The sequence below is a fragment of the Anser cygnoides genome, chromosome 22, assembly GCF_040182565.1.
Source record: "Anser cygnoides isolate HZ-2024a breed goose chromosome 22, Taihu_goose_T2T_genome, whole genome shotgun sequence".
Taxonomy (NCBI): Eukaryota; Metazoa; Chordata; class Aves; order Anseriformes; family Anatidae; genus Anser; species Anser cygnoides.
In genome coordinates, this window is record NC_089894.1 from 7,006,504 (window position 1) to 7,015,846 (window position 9,343).

General features: G+C 66.2%; 1 protein-coding gene across 1 annotated transcript; it reads left to right on the forward strand.

The window, feature by feature from the left end:
- Positions 1 to 2,205: 2,205 nt before the first annotated feature.
- KCNH4 (potassium voltage-gated channel subfamily H member 4) lies at positions 2,206 to 8,478 on the forward strand. The gene is made up of 12 exons (XM_066981402.1): positions 2,206 to 2,439; positions 2,544 to 2,675; positions 2,964 to 3,091; positions 3,810 to 4,053; positions 4,202 to 4,359; positions 5,200 to 5,407; positions 5,561 to 5,755; positions 5,932 to 6,131; positions 6,521 to 6,770; positions 6,867 to 7,081; positions 7,923 to 7,963; positions 8,043 to 8,478. The coding sequence occupies exons 1-12, from the start codon at positions 2,310 to 2,312 to the stop codon at positions 8,356 to 8,358; spliced, it is 2,217 nt and encodes a 738-aa protein (XP_066837503.1). The 5' UTR covers positions 2,206 to 2,309; the 3' UTR covers positions 8,359 to 8,478.
- Positions 8,479 to 9,343: the final 865 nt, after the last annotated feature.

Genomic DNA, 9,343 nt, shown 5'->3' on the forward strand with positions numbered 1-9,343 from the left:
CGCCACCGTCGGCACCGGGCGCACCGGGAGGGGTCCAGGGCGCACGGGGGTCCCCGGGGAGAGAGACCCCAGCCGAGCACCCCCAGCACGGTCGGCACCGGGAGGGCTCGGGGTGGGCAGCACCCGGTGCAACGGCAGCACCCGGTCCCGGAGCAGCCCGGGGATGGGAGCGAGGGGCTGGGTGCTGCCCTGAGCAGCCCCCGGAGCTGGGTCCCGGTGCCAGGGGATGGCCCGGTGGCACGGCGCGTGCTTGTCACACTGGTGGCACACGGCGCTGCAGCCGCCAGCATGGCCCTCGGGGACCCCGGTGTTGCACGGGCCAGCTCCGTGCTGGGCGCTGGTTCTTTGCTCCCGGAGCTCAGGTGCTGGCAGGGCCCTGCCCGCCCCAAGGGGGCAAAGCATCAGCTTGGAGCTGTGTCCTTGGAAAAGGTGGGCACTGGTAGCTGTGTTCTGGGGCAGGGGTCCAACGCTGCCGGTTTTGGGGGCCGCTTCCCACAGGTGGAGGTGCTGGGGCATCCCTGGGAGCTGGGCTCCTCCCCGTGTCCGTGCCCCCGTGCCGGGGCCAGGGTGGATTAAAGCCCTGGCACGTTGGAGAGGGGATTACGCTGGGGTGCCACGTGCCAGCTTCCGGCAGCACCACGCAGCCACCTGGGGATGGGTCGTGTTCGGCACTGACCCCGCGCCTCCCCAAAATCACCTGGGCCTCCCAAAATCATCTGGGTCTCTTGCGGTGCTGGGAGGGATGAAGACGACGCTCGGAGCCTGGGGTGTGCCGACACCAGGGGGTTACCCCCGGGGACCGAGGGTGGCTGAGAGCATCCTGCTTTCATCCTGCATCCTGACAGCACCCTGCTTTCACTGGCTTGAACCCGCCTTCCGGGCACTTTTAAATAGTGTCCGGCTTTGTGGGTTTGAAGCGTCTCTTATCGGCTTTATCTGCCACGGAGAGGGGCTTTAGCCGCAGCGATCCGCGGTGCGAATTAACCCTGCCTCTCCCACGCAGCCGCTGGGCCCCTCATCCAGGCGAGCTGGCTGCTGCCGCAGGGGCTGTGCCCCCCTTCACGGCAAAGCCAATCCCAAATGCAAGCCATGGAAGCCCCTTTTCTTTTTTTTTTTTTCCCCTTTTTCTAATACCACACCCTGGACGCCACGGTAATCCTGGCTCCCCAGAGCCAAAATCTGGCCTTAGTCACAGCTCCCAGCTATTTTTGCTTCTCCAAGCTAATCCTGGGCTGAGCTGCGCCGCGGTGGCCCCGGCGCGCCTCCCATCGCACCAGGGCCGTGTGCGGCTCCCTCCTGCGTCCCTGCCCGGGCTGGGGTGTCCTGGCACGGCTCTGCCGTCGGTGCACGGGCCCTACAACCCTCTGTGGGTCTTCCCCCTTCTTCTTTGTGAAGTGGGCAGGAGGCATCCTTCTGGGTGCCTGCGCTGCGGGGTGCAGGGGTGCTGGGCTGGGGATCCGCAAGCTCGAGACCACGTCTGGATGCCGGCACCCGTTCTGCCCCCCCGCTGCCGCAGCCCCCGCTGGCCGTGCACCCCCTCTTCCTTGCCACCCTCGTGCACACCCTTCCTCGGGCTAAAGCACAAAACCATCTGCCCGGCTGGCACCAAGCCTGCAGCCAGCGCCGCCGCGGCCCCGCTGGCAGAGCCCCCGCCTGGCCCGGGGCTGGGAAAAGCTTTCCTGGGTGATGCCTCCAGGGAAACGGCAAGCTCCAGGGTGCTGTGACACGAGGGGCTCTTGCCCTGGCTTAGCCCTGACTCGGGGCTAGGCGGCATCGCTCACGGAGCCAGGAGATGTGTCGGGGTCTTTCCCCTTCCAGCACAGCGGGGACCTCCATGTCCTGGGGGTGGCAGGGCAGGGGGATGAGCTTGTCCTTGGGGTCTCCCGGCTCAGATGAGGGATCGGCCCCACTTCACAGCGTGGGGCACGGTTCTCCACGGCTCTGCTGGCCCTCAGGGTGAGCAGGGGGCCGTGGGACAAGCCTCCCTGGCGGCCGTGGGTCCCCTGGTACAGATGGACGGGTGCGTGGCCACCATCGTGCTGCGGTAGGAGAGCGGGGTCTGCGGGCAGGATGGAGACCCGGCTCCTCTTCCCACATGGACCCACGGACGGGGTGGGATTTCTGTGCCCCACCTTGGGGTGCAGGGGCCATTCGTGCCCCCCCCCCCCCCCCCAAGCCCTCAGGGGCCGCCGTGTCTCCTTGCAGACAGCAACTTCATCCTGGCCAACGCGCAGCTCCGCCGTGGCTTCCCCATCGTCTACTGCTCCGATGGCTTCTGCGACCTGACCGGCTTCGCCCGCACCGAGGTGATGCAGCAGAAGTGCAGCTGCCGCTTCCTCTGCGGGGCCGACACCAGCGAGGCCGTCCTGCAGCGCATCGAGAAGGTGCTGGACAGCAAGCAGGAGTGCCAGACCGAGGTCTGCTTCTACAAGAAGGGGGGTGAGTGGCGCTGGGGGACCTGCGGGCGGCTCCAGCCGGGGCTCGGCCCCGTGCCGAGCAGCGGAGGGGCTCTCCTGCCTTCCCGTCTCCTCTCCTCCGCGCAGGAGCGGCGTTCTGGTGCCTGCTGGACATCATGCCCATCAAGAACGAGAAGGGGGAGGTGGTGCTCTTCCTCTTCTCCTTCAAGGATATCACAGAGAGCCGGGGCAAGAGCCACGCGGGCGACAAGAAGGAGGGTGAGCCGTGGCTGTGGGATGGGGACGGGGTGCAGGGAGCATCAGCAGCGCGTGCAGGGGGCACGTGGAGAAGGGGTTCCCAGCCCCAGCCTGGTTTTTTTTGTCCCGGCTTGGTGCCACCCATGCAAGGAGGGGTCCCCAGCCCCTCTCTGTTGCTCCAGGTGGCTCCCAGGGCAGGGGATGGGAGCAATGGGACCAGTCCCACGGCCACGGGGCTGAGAGCCCACGTGGGGACCCGGTCCCCCAGCAGCAGCACGGCCGCTGACCAAGCACATCTCATCACTGCAGAGAAGCAGAGGAGCAAAAAGCCCAGGAGCTCGCACCTGCGGGCGGCGCGGCGGCAGGGCCGCACGGTGCTGCACCGGCTCAGCACCCAGTTCGCCCGGCGGGACCGCAGCGAGATGAAAATCAACCGGGTAAGGGGCTGGGGGTGCGTGCACAGCCCGCTCCCCCCGGGACGCTCCCCCCGAGGCACCGAAATGCCCTCGGCCCCAGGAAGTGCAAAGGCTGCAGCAGGACCTGACTGTGCCATGGGGAGAGCAGAGCTTTTGGCAGCTCTTGCCACCTTCTCCTCTCCTCGTGCGTTAGCTGTGTTGAAACCCAGCTGCTCAGGCTCCGGCAGGGCCGTGCTTGCCCCAGGGGAGCGCCGTTACCAGGAGCTGGCAGCCCGAGCAGTGACGTCCCCGTGGCAGCGGCCCCGTGCCAGCCTCCTCCTGGGGCTGGGGGGCTCCGGCGCGGGGTCCCCAGGGCACGGTCAGGAGATGCTGAGCCACGGAGGACGGGGTTGGGACGGCACCAAAGCTATCGCTGCCCATGCAGAGGGTGCTGGTGGGCTCTGCACCCACCACATCTGCACCTGAGACCGTTCTGGGCAGCAGCTGGCGCTGCCGGTGGATTACTGCTCATGGCATTAGCACGACATTAATTAATGGGCCGTAAGCGGGTACCCTGCGCCTGCCTTTGTGGGTGACCTCCGCACAGCCCGCGTGCGACGTGCCCCGCTGGGCGTGCGTGCGCCCATCACCGTGGCATCGGGGCTGACAGCCGGGGGCGCCCCAGGCCGGCAGGGACCAGGGGGACGGGGTCTGCAGTGCGGGGCTGCCCCCGTGCCACCGCTGCCCTTTGCTCCCCCAGAACGTGTTTGAGACCAAGCCGTCCGTCCCCGAGTACAAAGTGGCCTCGGTGCAGAAAGCCCGCTTCATCCTGCTCCACTACAGCGTCTTCAAGGCCCTGTGGGACTGGCTGATCCTGCTGGCCACCTTCTACGTGGCCATCACCGTCCCCTACAACGTCTGCTTCACCGGCACGGAGGACAGCCTCTCGGCCGCCCGCAGCACCATCGTCAGCGACATCGCGGTGGAGATGCTCTTCATCCTGGGTAGGGATGCTCAGCCCGGGGCTGAGCACCCACGGGGGCACGAGGATGCGCCCGGACGGGACCAGGGTTGATCCCCGTCCCCCCCCCCCAACCCGGCTGCCCCATCCGTAGCGGGGTGTTCAGGGCTGTTTTGCTCTCCCCGGGGCAGATATCGCCCTGAATTTCCGGACGACGTACGTGAGCCAGTCGGGCCAGGTGGTGTACGAGCCCCGCTCCATCTGCATCCACTACGTGGCCACCTGGTTCTTCGTGGACCTGATCGCCGCCCTGCCCTTCGACCTGCTCTACGTCTTCAACGTCACCGTGGTGAGCTCCGGGGCCCTGGGGGCCAGCTCGGGCAGCAGGGGGGAAAGCAGAGACCGCAGCTATCGGGGGAAGCCTCCCGAAAAAAGAAAACAACCTCGGCCAAGGCCAGGGTGCAGCTGGGCTGGGCAAGCTGGAGCGGAGCAGGGAGCGGTGCCCTGAGAGGGGAGGCCATGGTGTGAGGGCACAAGCAGCGGTTTCCTAAAAATGCTGGCAGGGGACTGAGGCTGCAGCTGGCAGGAGGGATCCTCTGGGCTGAAGGCAGCTGAGCTGAGCTGGCCAAGGAGCTTCTCCGTTGTCCCTGTCCCAGCGGGGTCCGAGCCCAGCATCTGCTACGGCTCAGCTCCTGCCCAGTTCCCCTGCCCAGTCCCACTGCCCTGGGCTCCTCCCGATGCCTGGTGCGGTGCTGGGAAGAGTCAGAAGGACGGAGAAGGAGCTTTGGGCAAGGTGGGAGTCCCTGGGGGAGCTCAGCACGGCTGCACATCCGACCCAGCCTGAGCCAGGGCGTCTGGCTCTCTTTGTCCAGGACCCTCGCAGGCGAGGCTCAGCATCTTGCTGCCATTTCCCCTTGCAGAGCGGATCAGCTCAGCTCTCTGCCAGCACGGCTTCACCATCCCCAGCCTCTGACAGCAAATCCACCGCTCCCCGCGTCCTCCTCCTGCCGGCTCGCCTCCCTCCCCTCTGCTGGGGCGCCCTGAGCAGGGTGACGGGGACGGAGGCTGCTCGGGGAGGGAGCGCTTGCCCAGCCTGTCCCGTAGCTGTGGCGGGTGGTGAAGGGGGGAGGCAGGTGGGGGTCCCTCCTTGACCCTCGCGCCGGGTTCACCCTCGTGCCCCGCTCCCCAGACCTCGCTGGTTCACCTGCTGAAGACGGTGCGGCTGCTGCGGCTGCTGCGGCTACTGCAGAAGCTGGACCGCTACTCGCAGTACAGCGCCATGGTGCTGACGCTGCTCACGTCCATGTTCGCGCTGCTGGCCCACTGGATGGCCTGCATCTGGTACGTCATCGGCCGCAAGGAGATGGAGAGCAACGACCCGCTCACCTGGGACATCGGTGAGCGGGGCTGCGCGGCGCCGGGGCCGCCGGGGGTCCCCGCCGGTGGTGGGATGGAGCGGGCAGGGGGTGGGCAGCGGGGGGGAAGCAAGATCGGGGCAGGGACGGGAGGCGTGCTGAGCACCAGCACTGACCCCTGGCTGTGCTTGGCAGGCTGGCTGCACGAGCTGGGCAAGAGGCTGGAGGCTCCCTACATCAACAACTCGGTGGGGGGCCCCTCCATCCGCAGCGCCTACATCGCCTCCCTCTACTTCACCCTCAGCAGCCTGACCAGCGTGGGCTTCGGCAACGTCTGCGCCAACACCGACGCCGAGAAGATCTTCTCCATCTGCACCATGCTCATCGGGGGTGAGGCGGGGACGCGGGGACCCGGGCAGGGCACCGTGGCGGGGAAGGCGATGGGTTTAGGGGAGAAGCCCCTTTTCTGCACGCTTCGGCCCCGTGTTGCTGGAGGGGGCAGAGCCCAGACCCTGCCCGGGTCCCCGGTCCTTACGCGGGCCTGACGCTGCCCTCCCGGCCCCCAGCGCTGATGCACGCCGTCGTCTTCGGTAATGTCACGGCCATCATCCAGCGCATGTACTCGCGCCGCTCGCTCTACCACACCCGCATGAAGGACCTCAAGGACTTCATCCGCGTCCACCGCCTGCCCCAGCAGCTCAAGCAGAGGATGCTGGAGTACTTCCAGACCACCTGGTCGGTGAACAACGGCATCGACGCCAACGAGGTAGGAGGGTTCGGCAGGGCTGGAGCAGCCTCTCTCCTGCCCCCCCACCCCGCTCACGGAGCTGGGGGTGACGGAGGTGGCAGGGATGGGAGCGCAGGGGGGGTGCGTGTGTGTGTGCAAGCGTGCACGCGTGCCGGTGTCCGTGCTCTGCTGCTGGAGGCATCAGAGCTGTGTGCCGGGGCTGGGGCAGGTTCCTGGCAGCACGGGGAGCGGGGACGTGCAGATAGAGCAGAGGCAGCCCCAGATCAGCCGGAGCTGGGCTGGGTTTACCACCCAGGGCTGCTGAGCGGTGAGGTGCTCCATCGTGCCGGGGCTGGGAGCTGGCTATCAGCCCCAGGCACCACCAGCACGCCGGCTCCTCTCCCCCCACCCCCGCCTCCCCCCCCCAGCTGCTGCACGACTTCCCCGACGAGCTGCGCGCCGACGTGGCCATGCACCTGAACAAGGACATCCTGCAGCTGCCCGTCTTCGGGACGGCCAGCCGGGGCTGCCTGCGCTCCCTCTCGCTGCACATCAAGACCTCGTTCTGCGCCCCCGGCGAGTACCTGCTGCGCCAGGGCGACGCGCTGCAGGCCAACTACTTCGTCTGCTCCGGCTCCCTCGAGGTGCTGAAGGACAACGTGGTCCTGGCCATCCTGGGTGAGGGCTGCCCCCCCACCCCACCCCGCAGCACCCCGTGGTGCCCGGCCGGCACGGGGGCTCGCGCTATAGCCCGCAGCCCACCCCGTCCCGCAGGCAAGGGGGATTTGATCGGCGCCGACCTGCCCAGCAAGGAGCAGGTGATCAAAAGCAAGGCGGACGTGAAGGCGCTGACCTACTGCGACCTGCAGTACGTGGGGCTGCGGGGGCTCCGCGACGTGCTGCAGCTCTACCCCGAGTACGCCGCCAAGTTCACGGCCGACATCCACCAGGACCTGACCTTCAACCTGCGGGAGGGCGGCGAGGTGGAGGTGGGTGCGTGTCCTCCCTCGCAGGCCCCCTCCCGGCCTCGCGTCCCCAGCGCCGGGAGCGGGGCTGGGGCTCTGCGTGGCCGCGGAAGGGGATTTTATCCGCTCCGTGCTCGTGGTCCTGAGGTTCCGGGGCTGGGGAGGGGGCCGCGGCTCTGCCCCCCCCCCAGCAGTGCAGGTACGCCCCAGCTTCTCCCAGCTCTGCGCAACTCACGGAGTTTGCAGGCAAGAGAATTTGCAGCGCAGGAGGCTTGGAGGGCTTGGGAATGGGGGTGGAAGGGATTTGGGGACCCCCCAGGGAAGGCAGCCAGGGCGTGCGCCCCCCCAGCACGCAGGAGGCAGCGCCGGGGGCTGCGGGGTTTTGCCACGCTGCCGGGGGGGGGGCGTCCCGCTGCCGAAATAGCTCCGCACCGCTCGGCCTCCCCCGGCTCTGCTGCCGGCTCCGAGCAGCCGGGGGCTCTGCAGCACGTCCTCCCCGGGGGCACCCACCGCCTCCGGGCCCTTTACAGACGGGGAGGGCGCTCCCTAAATCCTAAATAAATCCTAAACCCAGCGCTTGGGAGAGGTGCAAATAAACCCCGGTGGATGCAAACGGCGCTTGCTGGTCCTTGCAGCTCTGGCTCGGGACGCGCAGAGCACCGGGAGCAGCAGAGGAGGGCCCCGTGCCACCGGGTGTCCCCCCCCCAGCAGGCTGCTGCAGGGACCGCTGCTCGGGGCTGGGGATTTCGGGTGGCACCGAAAGGCCGGGGGGGGGCTTTCGCGCCGAGGTGGGCACGTTCAGGGCACGGGGGGCCGCTCGTGGCTGCTCCCCACCGCCCGGCTCCGTCCGCTCCCTCTCCCGCAGGGGCCCTGCCGCTTCTCCCGCTCCCCGCGCCTCTCGCAGTGCTGCGGGGACGGGGGGGGCAGGCAGGGATTTTGGGGGGGGGCAGGGGGCCACTGACACCGGCCCTGACATCCCCCCGTACCCGCAGCCTCGCCCGGACGGCGGTGCCAGCCCGGAGAAGCCCCTTCCCTCCATCCCGGAGGACGAGGAGGAGCAGGACGAGGCCTTCCAGCACTCGCCCGCCGCCCGCCGCCAGCTCTCGCTGCCCCCCAGGAGCGGCCCCGCACGCCGGGGGGGCGCGGGGAGCCCCCGGGGCTCGGAGCGGGGCAGCCCCTCGGTGCGGCACCGGGGGGAGGCCCAGCCCTCGGAGGCGGGGGGCAGCAGGGGCAAGAAGCCGCCCAGGCTCCTCATCCCCTCCCTGCACGCCCCCGAGCCCCCCGAGCTCAGCCCCAGGTAAGGCCGGGGGTCGGGGGCTGCGGGGGGAGGCGAGGCTGGGGGGGAGGGGGGGGGGGCGAGGACCCATCCTCAGCCCTTCCCCACCCCAGGGTGGTGGACGGGATCGAAGACGCCGGGGGGCCATGGGAGGCGCAAACCTTCACCTTCGCCGCGGCCCCCCCGCTGCGGAGCGCACCGGGGGGCTCCCCCCCGCCAGGTACGGACGGGGAGCGGGGTTGGGGGGTGCGGGGGTGTCCGCCGGGGGGGTCCCCAATGACCTGCGGTGTTTTCCCGGCAGGGTGCGGGGAGGGAGGCCCGGTGCTGGCGGCGGAGGCGGAGGAGGTGAAGGGGAGCGTCCTGAGGCTCAACGCCGAGGTGCGGAGGGACCGGGGCTGCGGGGGGGGGAGTGTGATTTAATTTTTAATTTTTAATTTTTTAATTTTTTAAATTTTTAATTTTTTTTAACTTTTTTAAAAAATTAATATTCTATTTTTAGTTTTTATTTTTTATTTTTATAATTTTATTTTTTTAATTTTCAATATTTTAAAATTTATTTTTAAATTTTAGTGTTTTTTAAATTTTAATATTTTAATTTTTGTTTTTATTTTTAAAATTTTAATATTTAAATTTTTTATTTATTTCTTATATTTTACTTTATTTTTTATTTTATTCTTTATTTTTTAAATTTTAATATTTTAAATTTTAATTTTTTAAATTTTTATTTTTTAAATTTTAAATTTTATTTTTTAAATGTTTATTTTTTAAATTTTAAATTTTATTTTTTAAATTTTTATTTTTTAAATTTTAATATTTAATTTTTTATATTTTTTAAATTTTTATTATTTTATTTTTTTCTGCCCCCTCCCAGATCAGCCGCCTCACCCGGGAGCTCGCCCACCTCAGCCGGGAGCTGCAGCGGATGCTGGAGCTGCTCCAGGGCCGCCCCCCCGGCTGCCCCCCCCGGCCTCCCCCCTCCCCCTCGCCGCCCCCCCGCCCCTCCCCGCTGC